This window comes from Pezoporus flaviventris, unplaced genomic scaffold (assembly GCF_033815535.1).
Source record: "Pezoporus flaviventris isolate CSIRO_AGI_PZ_B2104156 unplaced genomic scaffold, CSIRO_AGI_Pfla_v1 ptg000031l, whole genome shotgun sequence".
NCBI lineage: Eukaryota > Metazoa > Chordata > Aves > Psittaciformes > Psittacidae > Pezoporus > Pezoporus flaviventris.
The window spans coordinates 40263864-40286972 of NW_026892579.1; the positions used below are offsets into that span (position 1 = coordinate 40263864).

General features: G+C 46.2%; 2 protein-coding genes across 4 annotated transcripts in view; both read left to right on the forward strand.

The window, feature by feature from the left end:
- The window catches only part of GRHL1 (grainyhead like transcription factor 1), a 41243-nt gene extending 25555 nt beyond the window's left edge, over window positions 1-15688 (forward strand). For 2 of the 3 annotated variants that reach the window (XM_061460799.1, XM_061460798.1), the window contains exons 10-16: window positions 4820-4907; window positions 7109-7248; window positions 8651-8688; window positions 8789-8877; window positions 10677-10762; window positions 12494-12558; window positions 13699-15688. In XM_061460799.1, coding sequence (XP_061316783.1) covers window positions 4820-4907; window positions 7109-7248; window positions 8651-8688; window positions 8789-8877; window positions 10677-10762; window positions 12494-12558; window positions 13699-13813 — 621 coding nt within the window. In that variant the 3' untranslated portion in view covers window positions 13814-15688. The remainder of the gene's footprint in view (window positions 1-4819; window positions 4908-7108; window positions 7249-8650; window positions 8689-8788; window positions 8878-10676; window positions 10763-12493; window positions 12559-13698) is intronic. The other variant, XR_009744628.1, reaches the window with a different exon arrangement.
- The window catches only part of KLF11 (KLF transcription factor 11), a 201635-nt gene that overhangs the window by 156846 nt on the left and 21680 nt on the right, over window positions 1-23109 (forward strand). The window lies entirely within an intron of this gene.

Sequence of the window (23109 nt, forward strand, 5' to 3'; positions counted from 1 at the left end):
CCTTTTACATGTCTTTGTGCATTCTTAGTGCACTTGTTATAAGAAAAGCCCACTAACTTGCACATATCTCTCTGGGATACAGCAGTATAATGAAGCCCATTTATAAGTTGGGTGGGTGCTGTAGTTTGATTGCTCTGTCAAATGGATTTAGCATGCAGAGAATTAATAACCTTTCCCAAAGCCACTGTTCACTAGAAGCTGTGAAAGAGACGTAGCAGGAGCTGAGCTGAAAGCAGCTGTAAAAGCTTAAGTGAGTTTTCAAAAGAAGGGATATTTCCCAGTCTTTGTAACCTCTTCCTACCTGAAGAGTCTTTTGAAGGATCAGAGCAAGTAATGTGACTAAAATCTTTCTAGGCTGGGATAAATCCTGACTGGACTTCCCTAGTCCTTCTGATCACTGTGAATCACACCAACTTCCTATTTTGCTGGCATCCTACTTGATATGGGCCTCTGGTTCTTTACATCCAAACTGTCTTCACATCACAGACTCCTTGTGAGTGACATCTCAGGTCTGTTTCTGTGCAGCTGCAGGTCTGAGACGGGCTTGTAACCCCCACTCTTGAGTCTTGTGCTAGCTGCGCTCAGGTCCCATACTGTGCGATCTCGTCTTGTCATTCCCCAGGACACTGCCACAAAGACTCGTCTCACATGCTGTTACCACTTCCCTCCCAAAATAGATGGGACTCTCTACAATCTACCTCTACTGTAGCATCCTGTTGACTCATCCTCCCATGTTTTATTGTCCATCTATATGCTTTTAAATAGACCTGTCCTGGGCTCAGCAGTAGCAGTCATTTTTCTCCTTCTTAGTAGCTGGTGCAGTGCTGTGTTTTTGACTTTCAGCCTGGGAACAGCATTGATAACACCGATGATTTTAGTTGCTCTCAGTAATGCTTACCCTGACCAAGGACTTTGTGAGTCTCATGCTCTGCCAAGGAGGAGGGGAAGCTGGGAGGAAGCAGAGACAGGACACCTGACCCAAACTAGCCAAAGAGGTATTCCATACCACAGCACGTCATGCCCACTATGTAAACTGGGGGCAGTTATCTGGAAGGGCTAGATCACTGCTTGGATCAGGCTGGGTATCGGTTGACAGGTGGTGAGTGGCTGTATTTTCTTCCCTTGTTATTTCCCTTACCATTATTATTATTGATGTTAGCAGTAGTTGTTTGTGTTATACCTTAGTTACTGGACTGCTCTTATCTCAACCTGTGGGAGTTGCGTTCTTTCCATTCTCCTCCCCATCCCCCAGGAGCAGGGGGAGGAAGGAGGGGAGTGAGCGAGTGGCTGTGTGGTTCTGGGTGCCCGGCTGAGCTCAAACCACGACAAGGTCCCTCTGCTTTTCTGCATGGTTGGGAGAAGCTGCCTGTAGCCACCTGAACTGAATCAAACTCTGCTACTTGCACATCTTCCTTCAAGTGCCTCCTGAGATAGCTTCTGTCGTGATAATCTCTGCAAAGAATTTACTAGGGAGTTAATGGATGCTCTCCAGAGCTATCTGAAAGACTTGGCAGTAAGCCTGGTCAGCTTGGGTCTTACAGGTTTTTTCAGGCCTTTCCATTTGCCCCTTCTATTTTTCTTCTCTTTTTCCTCCTCTAAAATGAAACTGAGGCAAGAGTGTCATCTAAAGCTCTTTCGTTATCTGGGAGTCTGGTGTGTTATCAGCCTGGGTTCTGTACAATGCCAGCAAGTATATGCTTGCTGCAGGGAAGGGGAGGATCTTTTAACCGTAAGTTGTCTGATCAATTACTGGCGCTGTACTAAAATTGCTGACAAGCTTGTGCCACTGCTAGTAAGAGAAATTGGTTAATAAAAGAGCAGATGTGTAGTCAGTACATAGCTTAAAGGAAACCATTTCAGTCTACCATAAATTTCAGCAAATCTAGTAGTACAGAAATACTGTGTACAGTAATACTGTGATACAGTATTATTACTACAGTAATGCCAGTGTATCTTTGATTTTTATCTGGGATTTTGACCTTTTCTCTTGCTTTATTCCTCCAGATACTTTGCAAGTTGAATTAAAAGAGGGAGGCAAGGAGAAAAGATTATTTTTCTATAATTAATCTGACCATTGTTTGTTCTGTGAGCATGCAGCCAGTGTGAGGTTGGTGCCTGAAGATTCTGCAATTTGCATTTGTAGAAATGGTCTTGAAGTTTGCTGCCTTTCAGATCCTCTTCAGGTCTGGCAGTGGGAGCGGGGGACAGAGGCCAACAAGCAGAGTACTATTTATCATCACACTGAATCAAGCTCTGTACTCAGATGCTTGTTTGAGGCACAGGGCGAGTGCTTCTCTGAGCAGACCTGGGTCCTTACAGCTGCAGGTACTGACTTGTGGTGCTGAATTGACCCTGGCTGGACACCAGGTGCCCACCAGAGTTAGTGTTGTCCTCTGGGACCTGCTGTTTCTGTTGTAGTGATGGGCAGTGCTGTGGGAAGTTTTATATGGGATGGTAGTTACAAGTGGGATGCTGTTGGAAGGACAGAGGGTGCAAGGCAGCTGGAGGCAGCATGGGTGTGGATGGACAGCAACACTAAGAGTGTTCCTTCTGTTGCATGATCATAAACTGGTTTGGGTTAGAAGGGACCTGAAAAATCATCCACTTCCAACCCCCTGCCATGGGCAGGGACACCTTGCAATAAACCAGGTTGCTCAAAGCCCCATCCAGCCTGGCCTTATGTCTGCCCCATCCCTGGCAGTGTCCAGCTTCTCTGGGCAACCTGTGCCAGTATCTCCCTACTCTCATAGTCAAAGGAAAGGGGTGTTGCATCTTCCCTCTGCACCTCTCTTGTGTATCAGATAGATCATGTCCCTCCATGGGAGGAAAGAAGGGAGGAATGGCAGGTCTCTCCAAAATGCCGATTCCCTTTCTCAGACCAGGAGTCCATTACACAACTGGAGTCTTTGAGGAGAAGAAAACCACAAAAAAAAACCCTCAAAGCCCTGCAGCCTTTAACACCTAGACCAGAGTATGAAATCTGGTTTTTAGACTGTAGGCTGTTGTCTAGGTGAAGTTGGGAAAACCTCTTCCTTACTAGTTCATTTATTCCATAATTGCGGAATGCAGGATTGCCCCTGCCTTTTCCTCAGACATATCTGATCCTGGCTGTTGCTGAGCTCCCTGGCAAGGCAGAAAAGCCTGTTATCAAGACGTGACTTTCTTTTTTGATGTGGATTTGAGACGTGTTTACCTGGGCCCCTGTAGCCTGGATCAAGTTGACTTTCAAGCAGAACTCTGGCTGTAGGTATGGGAGGGCAGAAGTTTTCCCACAGCGTGTGGTCGTGATGGATTAGCACGTTCTCTACGAGGAAGCAGGTGCTGTTCTGGAGCACAGTGTTTGAGCAGCAGAACTTTTATTATTTCCTCATGAAAGATAAAAACCAGATCTGGAGCCAAATCTGGTCTTTCTGCTGTCAAGCTGAGATCTTGTGACCCTTCTGGTAGGGAAAGTTGCAGAGGGGTGTGGGTCCAGCTGTGCTGAGGTTCAAGTGGGATGTCGTCACTGTAGTGGGTTGTATCAGCTTTATGGGGTAAATCAAAGCTAGTGATGCCTGTGTCTTCATTACTAATTTTTTCTCGTTTTTCACAGCAGCTGCCTGAAGCTGCTTGTGTCCCTTCTGTGAGGGAGAAAAGGTGATACATGCTAATGCACATCAAATATCTAGGCTAATTTTCCTTTTTGATGCTGATGCAGATGTGCCTTCTGCTACCTACTAGGCATAGACATTCTGTCACCTACAGGGTGTTGATTTACTGGGAGTTTAGGAGGGCTATTGCCCTTCTCCAGTGCTGCACAGCATTAGGCCACTGTCTCCCACCCCATGGCCACATGCTTCTTTAACATCTTGTTTGCCATAGCTAACCTAGTCTTCCCCTGGCACCACACAAGGATGTGGGTGTGTTTTGGCAGGAATGAGAAATAATGGCTTCCTGTGGCCAGATAACTGTTACCTTTTACCCTGCTTTGCAGGAGGGTGTTGGGAGACAGGTAGAACTTGTGTACACCAGTTTGGGCAGTGATCTGATGGTGGCACCAGGATTGAATGCCAGGGATCTACTTGGGCTTATTGCCTCGTGCAACCGACAACATGACATACCTGACTTGACCCACAGTCATGTGTGAGGTCTGGGCAGAGCTGGAGGAATGAACACACTTCCAATACAAACCATCTTCCTTCTCTGTCACAGCTGTCTGTACCTTGCAGAAAATACGTGTCTCTCCCCAGTGCTGCTTCGTTTGGAGAGCTGGGAGCCATGCAGGCATGAACACGGGTATCTGTGGGTTCCACCATAGTCTGGCTCCGATACAAAGAGAAGAAATAATGCCTGCTTCTTAAAATGATGCATGCCTGCAGCTTGGCAGCAGTGAAGGGTGGTACAACTGCTACCAGCTCCATGTGCGGCATGCAGGAAGGTATCTTGCACTTGGTGATCCAGGTGTGGCGTGACTTTTATGGAACTCTTAAACTGAGGGAACTTGTAATTTTTGGTTTTAAATACTTCAAATATATATATTTATGTAACATGTTATAAAGTTGTTATAGCCGTAGGTATCTTTTGTCATCCTTATCTGACATGAAAGAAAAGTGTTTGCGTCTTGGATGTGGTATGGGATTTCATTCAATGACAGGACTCAAAAGTATAAAGAACCCCAAAGTTGGCATTCTCTGGCAAACCTGCAGCTTGGGTACCATGGAGCTGACATCCACAAACACAGCTCTGAAGACTCTGTGTTCCTGCCTCTGCAGCTGAAAAAGACTAAAAAGCCTAAAGAGACCGTCTCTCTCTCTCTCCTTCCCTTAATCTCATTTGGCAGGGAGCAGAGAGGAAGATCAGGGATGAAGAGCGAAAGCAAAGCAAAAGAAAAGGCAAGTGCACTGACCCCAGCTCTCAGTTGAATGCCTGTAAGTAGAAATTATTCCATCGGTGTTTTGAATATTAGATGTCATTTTGGCTACAAATAAATTCGGTGGTAGAGCTCATCTTAAGTGAATTTATATCGAGTATGGAATAGGGCTTGTTTTAAGCAGTGTCTTATGGAGTCATTAATTGTGTTTCGCAACATACTGAGTCGGTTAGGACTTCACTTCTACATAGCCTTCCTGTTCAAGGCAGGGTCTTTCTGCATATTCAATCAGGTATGGGTTTTAGCAGTTGAAGTGAGGGTGAGAGTGGGATTTTTGGGCACTTGTGGACCCCCTGCAGCTCCAAGTGGCAGAGAGAACTGGAGCTGTTACAAATGTTTCCAGCTTGATCCTAAACTTAGGTTTAACTGAAGTTGAAGATGTGTTTACAACTCTCTACCCAGGCAGTGGCAGCCTTGGGACTGAGCTTTCAGCCTCCCGGCCCTGCACACACACTTGTAGAAGGCAAAGTGGTCCTTAGTAAATGATTCCAGCAGAAGTTGTTTCTGCACATGTGAAAGCCTCGGCACCGTAGTGTGTAAAGGCTGTGGAGCCTCTTCCTGCTGAGCATCCTTCCTTTAAATGCTGAAGGTGACTGCAACAGATCCTGTGTTTGGATCACTTAGTTATTCACCAGCAGAGCTGTGTAGAGGATAATGTATCTCCCTTTTCCTGCTGTGCACGGGGCAGGTGAGTGCTCTCACTTGCTCTGCTCAGTGTTCTTGTCAGAGCTGTGCTATTAACAGTCCAGCTGGTTCAACAAGCATGCACCTCACAGCTTGCTGGGCAGGATTTTCCTGACGCAGCAGGTACAGGCTGCTGGAGCAGCTTCAGAAGAAGATAAATGCTGTAAGGGAACCCATTTGCTTAAGGGCAGTTGCAGCAAGGGCTGGGTTTTGGGTTTGTTTTTCCCCAAAGAAAGGTAGGTTTAGCACACTGTTAGCATTTCACACATGGAGCAGCCAGCCCCAGTGGCTCTCAGCAGATTACAGCATGCAGTTCTTGCGTCATGGCAGGAAAAGTGCAAACAGCTTCAATGCAGACTTCCAGGACTGTCTGACTTTACAAAAGCTGCTTTCCAAACTGAATTCCCTGGGCTTGGGCTTAGCCTGATACGACCTTTATTTTCCTGGAAAGTACAGTCTGTTGCTGTTCAGTTCTTGTGTGGGAAGTTTTTGGTTGCTTTAAGCCATAAGCTGTTATATCCAGCTCCAGGATCACAAATGCCACGAAGTTATTTTTACAGGGATTGAGTTAGAGTTAAGTTTTTCAGGGGAAAAAAAAAAGTGTATTTTGCACTGGGGACATAAGAAGTGGAGTGTTAGCAGGTGACTTGACCCAAAATTGAAATGTTTCCACTTGGTAAAACCAAGTCTTCACTTCGGGGTCAGTTTGACATGAATGCATCTGAAATGCAGTTTAAGGTACCTCCTGCCTCACTCTCATCCAACTTTTGTGGGTGAAGCCTGTCCACTTGGTGGCTTGTTCACATCAGTTGGTGCATCGTGAGAGCCCAAGTGCTCTGTGAGAGACAGAACTAGAGTCTGGGGGAGGATGAACCAGGGTCTGGCAGCTTGTGAGGACGAACAAAGAGATGAACAACAATGTAAAATTGGAAATGTGGAATCAAAATGTAACTCGAAATGTATCATCTTGCAAGAAACAATACTCAATACTTGTACTAACTCTGTGGTATGACAGTGCTTCTGTGATGCTGTTGTTTTGAGAGGCTCCCCACTGGAACCACATGTGTTGCAAGTTGTCTGTTGTCTTTCTGCCTTCCTGATAGAGGAAATCCAGCAACCTTTTGAGGGAATTGATAGGAGGGAGAAGCAGGGGCTTGGACTAGCTTTTGCCCTCTGTTTGGGTGTTTTACTTAGTACCTGGAAACCCTAGGTTCCTCTCTTGGGGTGAGTAGTCAGACCATTCTCCAGCCCGATTTAATATCAGAATGAAGTAAACCAGCTCACTGGAGAAAACTTGTCCCACTCTGTGAAACAAGCTCTTTCTGCAGGATCCAGGCCCTCATCTGAGAGGTAGACAACCGAGATTCAGACTCCTCTACCACAGGAGCTTTTCCCTTTGACCCTGACTACAGAGTACCCTTGTCCAAGAGTGTATGTGCCTTTTAAATGATGTAGGAAAGCCACAGCCCTGTCAGTGCCTTCACTATCCTCTGTTTCAATCTTTGGTCTCTGCAGTTTCTGATGTCAAAGTGCCCATGCTTCCCTCACACAAACGCACGGACATCACCATCTTCAAGCCCTTCATGGATCTAGACACTCAGCCTGTCCTTTTCATTCCTGATGTTCACTTTGCAAATCTTCAGCGTGGGGCTCATGTAAGTAAAGCTCATGAGTGCGGGGATGAGGAAGGTATGGGATATATTTGGAAAAAGCCTGTGTACATACACACATGTGAAATGCCAGACTGTTTGCATCAATGCTGTAAACACAGGGTGAGTCTCATGTGAGTGAGAGATGTTGCTCTTTGACATGTTGGCTGGGGTTAACTGGGGAAGTTTCCCGATTAAATCATCTTTCTATGAACTCCTGTTTCTGTGAACCTGAAAGGGTTTTATCACAGCATCTCCAACTGAGAGTTCATTGAATGAGCTGCAGGCTGGTTTCCTCTTGTGGAGGCCATTCGGTTCCTGGTGCGCTGCTGCAGACTGTGGGCTCCTCCAGCCTGGTGCTGCAGGGTGAAAATCCCTTCTGTGAAGCTGGCAAGGGTGTGTGTGGCTCTGTGGTCCACTGCCAGAGCACCCTGCCTCAGCGTTCCTGGAAAGTCCCAGCTAACAGGAAACTGGAAAGGAAAAAATGAGACTGCAACCAAGTTTCAAAATCTTGGACTTTGCTGTGCCGGGAGTTCTGGCACCCTCTAACATAATCCAGCCCTCACCTTTTAAGAGTATTGCTTAAAGTCTTAGCAGGAATGGAGAATAAACTTGTGCCCATGAGACTGACTTTCCTGCATGTACTCCTACAAAGGCTCTAGCGCTGAGGTCTGTCAGAAGACTGCGCCAGTCCAGATGGAAAGCTGGTTCGCTAGCTCTTGTATGTTCCTGTGTCTCTCGTTTGAGGTCTTTTAATGTGCCTTTATTAAAAAAAACTAGAGAAGATGCTTACTGGCTTTGGAAGGTTGAGCCAAAGTGTCATTTTTTACAGGGTTGAAAGATAATAAGAAGAAATGAAATCTAGTTCTGGATAAAATTTTTACTACCCTAACTGCAAGTATTATTTATGTATTAAAATGAAGGCCAATGTTTAGTGCTTGGACCAGAGTATCTTACTTATACTAGTGTGGTTGTGACTGGTACCCTACTTGACAGCCTTGGTTTCCCTTATGTCCTGTACTGATGTGCTTACAAGGGGGTTGGGTGGCTGAGCCATCTACCTGTCCCTGCTGTGGTATCAGGGGTTCCCTGTCCTTTAACTCAGTGCTGCTAAACCTCTGCTCAGGCTGGATGCAGCAGCATGGTTTTATGCCAATGACTTTTCAGTGCAAACAAAGCTAATGCTATGTTGCTATATTAACAGGTAGCACTTACAGGGATGGGGAGAGCGTTGCTGACAAGACCATGTTACACCAGCTAATGGGTCTGTCCTTAGGCAACTTTGTTTCGTAGCATTCAGAGCCTGTTGTGTTTTCTGAGGACTGGGTACCACATCAGGTACTCACTAGCTATTTCACCATGTGTTTCTCTGCATATGTCAATAAACATTTCCCCTTTGTTTTAAAAGGTCCTACCTGTTGCTTCAGAAGAACTGGAGGGTGAAAGGTAAGAGCTGTGCTACTTCAGCCTACTGATGTCTTGCCCTCAGACAGTGGGGTAAGTCCCTGTAATTGTACCACTAAATTTTTATCCCTGTCTATGACAGCTCCAACCTGAAGAGAGGAGCCTATATTGGTGAAGAGGACTTTATCACTACTCCAAATAAGATGGCCAGAATAGAAGAACCAAAAAGAGGTATTATTTTCTTTTTTCAGAGACTGAATTATTGGAGTATTTGTCCATCATGATAGGGATGCATCTGAGGTTAAAAAATTTTTTTAGTTTATTTTGGAGTCTACTTCAGCCTGATTATTCTGGCTTTGACTGGGAATAGGGTTTGTACATCAGGATGTAGCTCAGCTCCACAAATCTTCTACAGTGTCAGAATTTCTGGGGTTTTCTGCCAATTCAGACACTAATTGGCTCTGAACCTGTAACAAGGAGGCTTGGAGGAGAGTGAGCAGTTTACCAATCTCCTTGGTGGATTGGGTGAGAGAATTCATCACATAATCCACTACAATACTTTGGAAAACTTTTCTAGGACTTTAAGCAATGAATGCCAAGAATTGTTCTGGGTATAAAACCTGCAAAACCGGTACTGGGAAATGGGATGCTCGCTGCTGAGAGCCAAACTGAGAGAACATTCTGCTTATTTTTAACTGTTGTTGATCTTTGCAATGTGTTGTGTGATTGGATGTTGCTGTGGTGGTGTGGAAGGAGGTGAGAGGTCCCTTTGGAGATGGTGTAGAGGATTACCTGCCTGATGATGATTATGTGTAGAAGAACCAGTACAAAGCTTGAAGAACTAGCAGGATTAAAGTTGTGATGTGGAAAAGGTTAAATCTTGTGAGTGACCTTAATGGGGCTGCAATTCTGTAGTCTGGATAAAGTAGTAAGGAAGGATCGATTTTTATAAAAGGAAATTCTGTTTTATAAAAGGAAATTACTTCCTCAGTTTTCTTGTTGCTGTATGCCATAAAATGAGACCCGTGGGATTCTCTCCCCTTTGGCTGGTGTGTCGTCTGACCTGTGCTGTAACTGAGAGTGTGTGTACTGCCTTCATTTTTTACACCTACAGCCTTTTTTTTTTAAACCTGCCTGTAGCAGAGGAAATCCATTGAGGTGCTGTGCTGCCCTGAGTTCACTTTGGTCAATTAGAAATGCCAGCAATTGTTCCATGTTGCAGGTGTGTCAAAGCTGTGGCTGATGAACCTTGTAAATAATCCAGGCTGTAATACCTAGTCATTAGAAGATGGATTAAAGATGGCAAAGCTGTTTAAGTCGAAGCTTTCTTGCTCTCATGGCTTATTCCTCAGCCTTAATACAGTTTTTAATGAGGCAGATGTTACATACAATGACTCTCTGCTAGCTTGAGAATGCTAGGGATGCTTACCTCATTGGGCTCTTAACTCTGTCATTCACCTCCTAGCAGAAGGCTAAGTCTGCACTGCATTTCAGCAGTGGCGGTATGAGTATTGCCGAAACATGGCAAGGGGGAGGAAGGGAGATGAGACAGCACAGGAGCAGGAGAGGATTGTACAAATAAGTTATTTAAAAATGAGGAGGTGGCCAAGATGGCTTTGCCTGCTGTGGCAGCATCTGTCAAATCATTTTATTGTGCAAAGCCTTGTGGCAAGTGACCTGTAAGATACGGAGTGACAGGAGACTCTCAAAGCCATGTTTTGTATTTCTCCTTTCTGTATTTCAAATATGACTTTTCTTCCCAAATAATAGAGAGAATATCAAATAGAGATTTAGTTATTTTGACAAGAAAGATGCTTGAGCGTGCCGTATTTCTGTGTGCAAAAGCATGTTTTGAGCTAACCTAGCTATGCGTGTTTGTGATATGATCTTCAATGTATGCTGAATGTACGTATGTGTATCTCTTCATAAGATCCTCAGTGTATGTTACTGTGTGCTTAGCCACTATCATATACAGATCTTTTCTGAGGAGCAGTTATGCCGTTAACTCCTCTCTCCAATTTGCTTTTCAGTGTTGCTCTATGTCCGAAAAGAGTCAGAGGAAGTCTTTGATGCACTAATGTTAAAGACACCATCTCTGAAAGGTCTAATGGAAGCAGTAAGTAACAAAGCTGGTTTTACAGTCTTTGCCTTCAGTTTGAGAAAAAGCAAGTATAGTCCCTTGCTATCTAGTCCTCATATACTGGGCAGTCATAGGAGGTAGACTTTCAGTTGCAGCTTGTGTCCGTGTATTCCTCCTTTTCTGGTTAAGAAGCATAAGGCTGATTTCCTTTCAGTAACATGGACATTAATGTAAATAATGCTTTAATTCATTATTAAAGGATTTGAGGAAGCTTCCCTTCTAAGTACTTTATCCTACTTCTGTGGTGTCTGGGTGTAAGAAGGTGTTTCTCAGCCTTTCTGAAAATCCAGGTGTGTCAAGTTTGTTGACTTGGTACATGAGATAGTCCCAAAATGACAGGAGCTGCTGGAGAGTCTTCCAGGCTTGCTTCTTATGCAGGCTCTGCTTTGGCCAAGCTGCAGAATCAGCTGTGTAGGTCTTCTCCTATGTGCATCTAAAAACTGTCAACTGTGGATGTCCCTCATGTCAGAGGGTATTTTCATTGGAAGATAGAGCGATATCCAGAATGTGTTCAGTGGCTTGGGTTGTCTGGGGGGGGGGGTTCCCCTCCCCTTTCATAACCTGCTTATAAGAAGTTGCTGTCCCAGCTTCTGAGAGTGCCTGAAGACTTTTATATATCTGTGCACATGTGTGAAATTGCTGTTACTTGGCTTCCAAAATAGCCTTACACTGTCCCTGCTGCTGCAGTGCTGCAGAGGAAACAGAGAGCTTAATGCCGAGAAATGCTGTCATGTTTGGCACGAGCTCAAGGCTGACGTGTCTGGCTGTCTCTTTCTGTGACTAATGTATTGTTGATGCTCAGAGGATGGAGGCTTTGGGGCTGTATGGCCAGGTTTTGCCAGTAGCTTTGGGACCCAGAGATGTGTCTGTAACCTGAGGCTGTCTCTTCCTGGCTATGGGAGCTTTGCCAGCACAGGCAGGCTGGAGGCAGGGGCTAATGGGTGGGGGGATTAAAGGCTATGAAGTCCTCATTTACCATATGGTCCTGAAGGGTAAATTGTTTCACTTGGGACTTCTTAAAGGAGGGAACCAAGAGCTCACAATTGTAGCTTGGAGGAACCCGCCTGTGCTTTTGCATCCTGAAACAGTGTTTTGGTTTGGTTCTTGCTGTGTTGGTTTGACAGAGCCATTTGGCAAAGTAATACTGACCTCCTGAGTTCTGGAGGTTTGTACGGTGAAGCACCATGGTGAGTGGCTGTGGTTTCTCATTCAAAGATTATCCTGTTGGGTAAGGAGGATGTTTCTGACCAGCTTGTGTTTTTAGCTGCACAGGTCTTCATTCTGGTGCTGTTCTCTTTCTGCACCAGCTGCTGTGATGACTAGTTTTCATTTGATCCCTCTGGCACTGAATTACAAATGGGTTTTGGTGTGCTAAGAGAACAGAACCAAGAGAGGAGGAGAACCAGCATGTGGGATGTTTAGTATGTGGGCTTCTTGGCATGCAGACAGGTTGCTGTATGAGGGGTCAGTGGCCAGGTTTAGAACATGGCTCACTTTTTTGCACAGAAGTTGGCAAATTGCAGAGGAGGGGTTCTCATCTATAAGCTTATTCTATAATTCAGCATTTAGTATTGCCTTTATAGGGCAGAGCAGTTGCTTTCATCTGCAGGCCTGCGGGGTTTTTTTGTTCCTTTCTGTAAAATAGGAAGTGGAAGACAATGCCAGCAGCCGCCTTGCTTCACCAGTGCTCGCTTTCTTTTGTTCCAGATCTCTGACAAGTATGATGTGCCTTTTGATAAAATAGGGAAGATCTTCAAAAAATGTAAAAAAGGGTGAGTATGTTCCTACACAGCAGCTGTCTGAGAACATGAACTCCTCTCTTTCAAACTGGTAGACAAAGCTGCTTCAGAACTCCTCCATGCACTTGCACGTATGCAAATGCTGTTTGTGATATGTGTGTGTGCGTGCCATGTACCCGCATTCCAGCCTCATTCATAGAGCTGAACACCGGAAGGCTCCCATAGGAACAAGCAGTTTGACTTCCTGGGTAAATACAAGTCACAGAATCTCTCTGAGTTTATTGCTATTTGAACCACAGTGATCATGTCAGAGGAAGAAGAGTTCCATTTATTTAAAGACTCCCAGTAGTGAAGAACCTACTTCAACCCATGTTAATGTGTTCCAGGGGTTAACTGGACTTGCTATGTCTGCATTTGACTACAATTGCTAAGCCTGGTTGTCTTTTTGTGGGCTAAATTGACAAGAACTTTATTGTGAAGTGCCCATTCCCCACAGAGGCCATACTCCACCGTCTTTATTTTTTAGTGTAAATAGTTGATTTCCTGAACATTGTCCACTTTTGGTTTTCCTTTTAGTCTCCCAGTAAGTTTCTTGGTTTTGTTTTTCTCTAAAGTCACTTGGGTGTTTCAGCCGCTTCCCCAGTGCCCCTCTTGCCAGAAAATTACGGCCTTTAATCACCCTAGGAATGTAGTTTCAAGGGTTGTGTTTTCATAGCAGAATAACTGCAAACGTTTTGAATTGATGGTGGCTAAACCACTGCTAAGGACAGCTTTGTGTGTGCGTGCACACTCACGTGTGTGCGTGCACACAAACACAAGGTATTTGCACTTCTGGCGCATGAGTAAGGTTGTCAAACATCAGAGGTTTCTTCCCAGCAAGCTCTGTAGTGTTTTTGCCCAAGTCTGCAGTTCAGAAGGGTTTCTGCCAGCTCCGCTGGTCCGGGAGCCAGACTTAACCCTTTTGTTTGGATCCTAGAAGAGGGGCTGTAAGCATTGATGGCAGGTTTGGGAAAGGACAGCTAGATCTACTGTAGGAAGCAATGAGGCAGAGAGAGGTGAGCAGGGATCTTGTGTTACCCCAGGACAGTCTGGGCTCTCTGAGGTTTCAGGGCACCTTTGCTGTCTTTCACATTTAGATCTGTAATATATCCCTGATCTATTTTGTTTTTCCAGGATCCTGGTCAACATGGATGATAACATCGTGAAACACTATTCTAATGAAGATACCTTCCAGTTGCAGATTGAAGAAGTTGGAGGATCTTACAAGCTCACTCTGACCGAGATCTAAGATCACAGGTCCTCTGTGGATTTTAAACAAAGGTCTCAAGTGAACATTTTCCCGTAATTCAGTATGTTGGGCAAAACACTAATCACCTTCTCCAGAAGAAAGCCAGGTATTGACTTGTTCTGGGGAGCAGAGCAGTGGTTTTGCTTAATATAGTATGTTTCAGTTCTTTCCAAAGAACATTGTAGTGCTCATGACCTTATTTGCACTTGAGTGAGCAAAGATCAGCAATTAAATAAGAGAACATGTATAAAACACTAGTAAATACAGGAGGGGAAAACTCCTGGAAGGTGGCCTTTTAGAGTGGTGATATCTTATTTATCTATTTGGTAGCCATGTTTGAGCCTGTTATCAGCTAATACCATTTTATGGGACTGTTTTTTCTGCTAGGTAGAACTGCAAAACTACTCAGTAGTAGGAGTTGTGTGCAGGTTGGAGAAAAGTCTTTCCAATGTTTACTCTTGAACAGGGCAGACTGTTGAAATCATTTGTGTCACTGGGGGGGGGGGGGGGAATGTAAAACTGCCTTGCTTATGAAGAACTCGCCTTAGTAACTGTGTGAACTCTCATCAGATGAAGCTATATTGTATATAAGTGCAATATATTTTTGAAGGTCTGTAAATGTGTACATACAACTGATAATATAATATATATAAAATATGGTGTTCTGTATATACCATGAATATATGCAATGAAGCCCATCTAAAAGGATGCCATATACAGAGAAAACAGATATTTAACGTCGCTATTTAAAAATGGACAAACCTTTAACATGCACCAAAGGTGAGCACGTTTGTATGTTCATAGAAGGCACAAGAGACCTGCTTATTCAACATGGATCTCCCTGTGTGGAAGGAAAAGGTACTGGTTCTCTCCCAAGCCTTCCTGCACAGCCAGGCGATGGCAGTCCTGGCTTCTCTTGGGACCTTTAGCCCTGGAACTGCTGCATGCTGCTGCCCTGGGAGGTCATTTGGGCTGAGTTCGAGAGCTGGGTTCCAAGAAGAGCTGAGCAGATGCAGTTTCCTGGAAATCTCCAATCTTGGGGTCAGGAAGAAGGTCTCCTGGAGGGTGGATGGCTTTTTCAGCAGCAGTGTACTGCCCGCAGCGGCTTGGGCTGGATGAACCCATGGGTTGAAGCCAGCTTGCAAGGCCTAGGATGTCAACAGCTGGAAATTCTCAGGCAATGCTTTTGAGAGAGGAGGGTGGTATCCCAGCTCAGCAGGTCAAGCTTTAGCAGGGAATAGGGGCTTGTGACTGCTTCCTGATGTACCTACATTGCACTGACCCACTGCTGAGGCGGAGAGATCAAAAAGGCAGCTAGTAGGAGGCAGTCTGAGCATAGTCCCAGATACTGCTTCAGCATTAGAGTATACAGTATTTACTCATCATGTGCTTACGAAGAAAGGCACCCTCTGGTTAGCAGCAACTTAAGGTTAGCTCAACTTATACAGAAGCACTTGGCTGTAAGGAAAAACCTGCATTACAGGGCAAGCAGACAAGCCTGAGTACCAGGTTCAGTGTCGGTGCTTTTGAAGAGATCTGGATAGTAAAAGAAGGGTTTATAACCTCTTCAGGCAGCACAAAGCTGCATGTGCCTCACCTGAAGGTCAGCCTGGATAGGCTGGAGAAATAGTCCTGAAAAGTGGAATATGATTCTACTTAATGGTTAACGATTCTACTTAATGTATATTGTAACTGAATGTTGTTCAGCTGCGTTGTGTTGCTGTTTGGAAGAGGGAGGCAAATGCTAGGTTGAGTTGATAAACGGGAGCACCGCCTGCAGGAAATTGGATACCCGCCTTTTGCTCTACTTGGCATTGTCAAGGCCTCCACTGGAGTGCTGTTCCTTTCCAGCTGAGCAGCCTCCTGTCAGGTGTCCTAGTGAGGCCAGAGCAGGTGGTTCCAAGGAGGATGGGCTGGGTGAGTCGCCTGGAGAGGGGTCATCTCCATAAGCAAGGATGCAGGTGAGAGGAGTGGCCTCCCAACACTTGGAAGCATTCTCCTGGTTCCATCACAAGCACAATGAGAAGTATTGGGTGTAAACTGCAGAGGTTCAGGGTAGGTGTCGAGACAGTTTTCTCTGGTGAGCAGTGCAGGGTACCCTGGGAAGCATCAGAGGTCTTCACAGCCAGGCTGAGCAAAGCCCTCTGCACTGTCACAGTATATTTGATCCTCCCTTGGTGCTGAGACCAGGTGACCACTGAAGTCCCTCCCCACCATGTTTTTTTAACGCTTTTTATGAAATACAGTATTTTGGGATTTGTGTTCAGACCACTCCATTCCCCCTCCTCCTCTGCTGACGGGCCCCATGGAGGCTTGCCAACACTCTGGGCACTGTGTGCTCCCTTTGCTCTGTGGCTGGAGTTGAGCAGGCTTCACATGGATGCATCCATGACTGTGGGCTTGAAACTGAAGCAGAGAAGCTGGCACTGAAGAGACTGACTGGCCAACAGATGCCACCCCATACAAGAATCCACCACCAGCCAAGCAGAGCAGGCACGGGACTCGCACCCAGCCAACACCAACTCACCGCCTGGGCTCCCCTTCGTCAGCCATGGGAACACTGTTACTATGGCAAGGGAATTTTTTTAAACCTGATATATAGAATACATATATATATTTACACATTTTTATTGAAAATGGAAGTTTTATTACAGAAACTCAGTCTAGGGTCAGGGAAGTAGATTTAGAGTCTATAGAGGTAAGATTGATATGAATGTTATTTCTTTTTACTGCTTAATGAAGTATGTGAACTAAATCTGACGATTGTTTTCCACTCTAAGATACTCTGGGACACGGGTCTTGTAACAGTAGCAGCAATGTTATGTATGTGTTATGAAACTGATTTTTTTTTTTTGTTTTGCCTGCTGTTTTTTAATTGAAAATGTATTTTAAACCAAGCTATTAAATTTTATATGTTCATTTCTAATGAGAAGTCTCTTATGTATCAAACCCATCTGCTCTTACCCCTTTGTTTTTCCCTTTAACTTGGGATCTATAAAACAAAACCCCAGTCAGTGAACATTTTCTAGTTGCTCTTTTCTTTACAGAAGAAAATAATCCTAATGCCAGACCTGCTGTAATTCCCACGTAAAGAACGGTTAGTCCCATTCTCATGCCCTGCTTGTTTTCAACTGACCTCATCCACTTCTAAGTGCAGGGAAGCTCTGAAGCATTTTGTTTCTGTAGGACCCTTTGGCAATAAAACAGAAGAGAACAGCCGTGCATGAGCTCAAATGTATAGTGGGCTGATGGTGATGCCTGATGCTCTCTGCTGGAGGGTCACCAGTATAAAGGCATTGCTGCCTCCACTGCCCGTGCAGCAGGGATGGGGTCCTCATCAGTGTGGGTGAGGAGGGGGAGTTGTGGGGTTGTGGTGGTGCCAGCGGCTGTCCTGGGTGCCAGGTCTGAGGTGCTTCATGTAATTTTCAGCCCACAGTGGCTGCAGGGAGCATTGGGTCTTCTTCATCACTGCTGGTAACTGGCACATGCCAGGCAGCTTGGAGGATCACTGGTAAAGCTGCAGGCATTGATGCCCTGAGGTGAAAATACTCAGTTAAACCCCATGCTAATCCCATGAGAATCTTTGTGGCTGAGTTGTTACCAAGACCAGGTTGGACAGAGCTTTGAGCAACCTGGTCTAGGGGTAGAACCACCTCCCTCCATGCAGATGAAACTGGATGAGCTTTAAGGTCCCTTCCAACCAAAACTGGTTTGATTCTCCAGAGTAATCCTAATGCTGCTTTTGCTGTAGTGTCTGGAGCACTATTACTTGTCTATTAATTGCATGAGCTTTTTCTTGAGGCTTTGCAGAGCATGGAGCTTACCTGCTACTCTCTTTGGTTTGTTTGATACTTAGATCGTTTGATTTCATAGAATCACAGAATCAACTAGGTTGGAAGAGACCTTTAAGATCATGAAGTCCAACCATTACCCCAGGACTACCAAAGCCACCACTAAATCATGTCACTGAGGGCCTGATGAGGTCTTTGAACAGTTCCATCCAGGGATGGTGATTCCACCCCTGCCCTGGGCAGCCTGTTCCAATGGCTGAGCACCTTCTCTGTGAAGAAATTGTTCCTAATGTTCAATCTAAACCTCCCCTGCTGCAGCTTGAGGCTATCTCTTGTCCCTTCACTTGTTACTTGGGAGGAGAGACCAGCACCCTCCTTTCAGGTAGCTGCAGAGAGCAATAGGGTCGCCCCTGAGCCTTCTCTTCTGCAGACTAAACAAACCCAGTTCCCTCATTTATTATTAAATTATTAGATAATACTGAGATGACACCTCAACTAGATGATGAATTGGTCTAATGAAAAAAATAGGAGCTCTTACAACTTGTTTTGCTGTTTGTCCTTGGACTGTAATACTGCACTGCTCTTTGGTGGATACCTCTGCATAGCTCCCAATACCATAGAAGGGATATTTTGGCTTTTCTCCTCTTGTTGGCTGCTTTCAGTAACTGCTATAGCTGGGGTGATTGTGGAGTTTTCGGTGCATCTTGCAGTTTCGTGTTTGCACAGGGCAATGCTCCATTACCCATCACTGTGTTTGCCTGCACACACAGCCTGTGGATGGGGATGCCCGCTGCCTGAAGCACTGTTTATTTGCCATCTCTCCCGCATGGCCACTCTGCAGGCTGTAGATGTATGAGCAAATACCAGCTGGTGACCAGTGTCAACACTGTTGAACTGAGGTGCTCCCATTGCAGTGCTGGCTGTCTTGGACCGCATCCCAGGCCTGGTGCTGGACTGCAGGTCAGTCACCTCCACTGCAGTGTGATGGGTGGGAAGCACACCCAGGAAGAGGAAAGGTGCATTCTTTACTTACAACGTTTGTCTTCTGGAGCAACCTCTATGCATAGTGAAGCCCTGCTTCTTGGGAAGTGGCTGGGCATCTCCTGTTGATGGGAAGTAGAGAATGAAATCTTTTGTTTTCCTCTGCTTCTGTCAGTGACCTTTGCTTTTGCTTTATTGAACTGTCTTTATCTTGATCCATGAAGATTTTTCCATTTTATTTTTTGCCCTGATCCTGCTGAGAACTGTGATGGAGCAGCTTGGTGGGCACATGGCATCCAGCCAGGGTCAGCCCACCACAGGTGGGTGAAGTAACGATGGAAAAGGCAGGCGAACCAAGTCTTGCGTTTCCCTGGCACCATGGAAATCAAATCCCATGGTTCCTCACTGCCCATCAGGCATGGGCAGCTGGATGGAGCTCCGGCCAGGCAGCATTTGCACTGTCAGTTTCTGGGCTCAATGGCTTGGGCACAGTACTGCTGCCACTGCCTGGCAGTGTGGCTTGAACCAGTGCCGCTCCCAGCCATCAGCACATGCTTGGGCAGAGCCTGGCCCCTGCCAGGAGAGGCACATTGGCTGGAGCGGCTGCATCCACAGGGGTTCTCAGTCCTGCTCAGAGGGGTGATGTGTGCATGAAGACAAGGGCTCTGGAGCACAGGAATCACCACCACCTCTGCTGGCAGCTGTACCAGTGGCACCGGGGCTGTTGCCAGCAGTCGGCTTGATACTGCTTTTAACTCTGGCATGGTAAGGTTTGCTTGGGTTTGTTTGGGTGTTTTTAAAGTAAATAACTACCTGAGGTTTGCAAACATCAATAAGTCAATAAGTGAAAAGGATAGCTCAGTGGTCAGCTCTGCAGGTCGTCTCTCCACAGTCTGCTCTGTGACTTCTCTCTTGAAATACTTGTCTTTGAGCCTGTCAGCACTGGCCAAGGGCTCTCAGAGGCAGCAGTCCCAGGTCACCCATCCTGTGGGTGTCAGGCCCTAAACCAGCCCTTGCTCCCCTGCTTGCTTCTGCTCTATGTGCTTAAGAAACAGCCCAGGCTGCAGGTCAAGACCTGCTGCGTGCAAAGCCCAAGGTCAGGATAATGGGTGGGACACAAGGAGACAGTTATAAAGTCAGCAACGGCAAAAAGCATCTGTTGCTGCTTAAATCACCCCTGGCTGTCCCCAGATGAGCTGGCACCTCATGGCTTCACCTGTGAGTGACGCCCTGCCTGGCCTGGGAAGGGGGCTGAGCCATGCCCGAGGGGATGCTGCATGCCTCTGGGCTTCCCAAGCTCAGCAGGGGTGATGGTTTCAGTGGTGGAGGCCCACATCTGCTGGGTCTCTGCAGTGGGACAGCTTGTCCCAGATCATCTGTACATGGTGTGGGGCCTCAGGACCTCATGCTTTCATTAATTTCTCAAAGGAAAATTCTGAGCCCTCCTCTAGGACTGTAGAGGGTGTTTGGAAGATGCCTCAAGAGGAAAATAAATGAAGATGATTGTGACCATACTTTTCTTTTTACTTCATGTCCATCTTCCAGTTCCTAAGTGCTTGGGGTGAATGATGCTCTTCAACAGCATCGAATTTTGCAATATTTACTTCCTTGGCAGAATTCCAGCCTGTTGCACTGCTTTGAAAACCCTCTCTGCTCCCCAAGGTTTTTTCACACTGCATTACATCTATCCATTACCCTGCTGTTATTTAGCTCCAAAGGTACATCTCAAGGCTTCTACGAAGCATATTCTAGCTCCCTGACGACAGTACTCAGACGGATATAATTCAGTGTGACAGCCTCTGTGAATGCCACAAAGCGCAGAGATAGCAGGTGGAGATCTGCCCAGTAAGGGAGGACGTGGCTGGTTGCAGTGGCACAGAGATTTCATACCCAGGTGAAGGGGAAAAAAAGGACCTGGCCTGAGACTGACAGAGCTGGGGAAAATATAATGTGGGCAAGTCTGTCTGCACTGCAATGGAAGCACAAACCTTCAGGTGAAGTTGTTCAGACGAGGTATTCACAGCCCAGCTTTTGGTCACTTTGCATGGGAGAAAAGGAGGGGTAGTGTTTGTGGAAGAGGAAGAGTTGTGGCCAGGGCTCAGTTTGACCATGAGGTTGGGAATTACACCCCAGGTTGATGGGAAAGGTTTCTCCCCAGCCTGTAGCCTTCCGTATCGAGGAGAGCTGTGAATGCTCATCCTCAGGCAGCTCTTCACAGGGTCACTGTGGTTGAAAGGGACCTGTCACTGATGAGGCTGGAAGGGACCTCTAGACATCATCTGGTCCAACCCCTCTGCTCAAGCAGGGCCACCAAGAGCAGGTTGCCCAGGACTATGTCCACATGGCTTTTGTGTATGTCCAAGGTGGAGACCACAGCTTCCCTGGGCAGCCTGTGCCAGTGCTGGGTCACCCTCACAGTGAAAAAGTGTTAAAGTGTTTCCTGATGTTCAGAAACTCCCCCTGTGTTTTGGTTTGTGAAAGTATGTGGTGGGTGTCCTGGAGGAAACAGTACCAAGAGATCAGAGAGATGAAGTGGTTATTGTGTTGTAAATATGAAAATAAAATGGTACCTAGTGGTACTGGGTGCCTCAGCGAGGACAGTGGAGACTCAGAGAATGGGATGGTGAGAGCAGCTAAGACTGAGGCTTGAGCCATAGCAGGTGAGATGATGAAGGGGAGCACCATTCCTCATGGGTTATAGGGGAGGCTTGAATGTGGGATGCAAGGAGAGGATGAGCAGCCTGATGGTGATGCTAGCTATTGATGTCCTTAAGTCCTGTGCAGCCCATCTGTACATCTTTACCAAGGTGTAGCTGAGTGCCAGGCATTCCCTTGCTGACAGCCTGGAGCTTAACTAGAGATGGGATCCATGTCACAGGCATCACAGAGATCACAAGGTCAAGCTCTCCTGGAGGTGAGAAGATCCTGAATCTTGAGGCTTTGCTGTGGGCATGTCTTCTATGCTACTTTCCTCTCCTCTTTCCAGCTTTCTGTTTCCTAGGCTAAAACACTGTGTGGGGAAGAGAGCTATCCTGTAGTTGAAACAGCCAAAGCAAGTGTTCTGAATGTTCAACATCAGATGTTAAACAGCTTGTTTCATTACAAGGAACTCAATCAAAGCCAGTGTGGTTCCCTCCGGGCAGCGCCCCATCAGCACGGGATGCCCCTGAGCAGAGAGGAGCTCTTGATGTGCCCAGGAGCAGTAGGTTATTCTACTGGAAAGTGCAATCAGGTTTTACAGGGAAGGACAGCTACTATGTGAAAATTTGTCATGAGAAGAAGGTGGCTGAGCTCCTCAAGCTTGAAAGCCCTGGGAAAACGCTGACTGCCAAAACCGTGCAATAGTCCATCAGAGTGCAAAAGCATCAAGTATTTCACCTGCTCATCAAGGAAGAAGCCTGATACCTGCAGCACATGCCTGGCTGCTGCCCTTCGCTCCCCACAGCAGCCCAATCAGGGCATGCAGAGGAGGCATCCCTGGACAACACCCACAGGCTGGCAAAGCTCTGCAATGTGCGGCACTGGCTCATTGCTCTGCTCTTCTGGCACCATGGGAGGAGGCCCAAGGGGAAAGAAATCCAGTATAAACAGTGTGGTCTGTACTCAGGAAGGGGAAATAGCACAGCCTCGAACCAGAAGAGCCACAGCCTAGAATTAGAGCCCAGGTTTATTTCACGTTAGTCGTTTTGTTGCATCTTCTTAACATCCTGAAGCACTGGAGTAGTGGAGGGAAGTGCACGCCCAAGGCTGACATAAGGATTTACCCATGCTGTGACAAAAATGGGGATTCTTTCTCCTTTTTATGTAAACAGCATAAAACTAAGTGGGAAGGGAGGCAGTAGGATCTCTGCTGTGCAGTGAATTAGCAGCAAAGAGATCCAAGCAAGCACCAGTTACGAGAAAAAGCATCAGGTCATACTTAGCAGCCCAGCAGGTGGGATACTTCAACCAAGCAGCAAGCAAGGCATGTTCTGCTTCTTAGCAAGCGAGTAGAGGAGGCTGAGTCATCTGTGACCAGCAAAACTGGTGGGAAAATAGCACAAGGGCAGGAATTTCAGTTTTCCAGCTCCTTGGCCAGGGAAGGGATGGGATGCGGACATTGCTGGGGGGGGGGGACGGACAGACACGGACACCCCCTTAGATGTTAGAACAGGGATTTAAAGAGGCTCAGCTGCTACTGTCTTTCCCTCCAAAACCCCAGAGTCTCAGAAGAGCATAGGTGGCTTTTATTTATTCAGTTCTTACTGGAAAATATATGTCAGTAGTAAAATTCCTATACTTAGAATCATAGAATCACAGAATGGTTTGGATTAGAGGGGACCTTATAGATCATCCAGTTCCAACCCCCCGTGAGGGGCAGGGGCACCTTCCAGTAGACCGACCAGGTTCCTCAAGGCCCTGTCCAGCCTGGCCTTGAATATACTTGATTGTACCCATTTAATATATACAGCTAATTGTAAAGCACAGTGTTATTTCAGCATTATATGAGGGCACTCAGGGCATATAACCATTAGTTGTACAAGT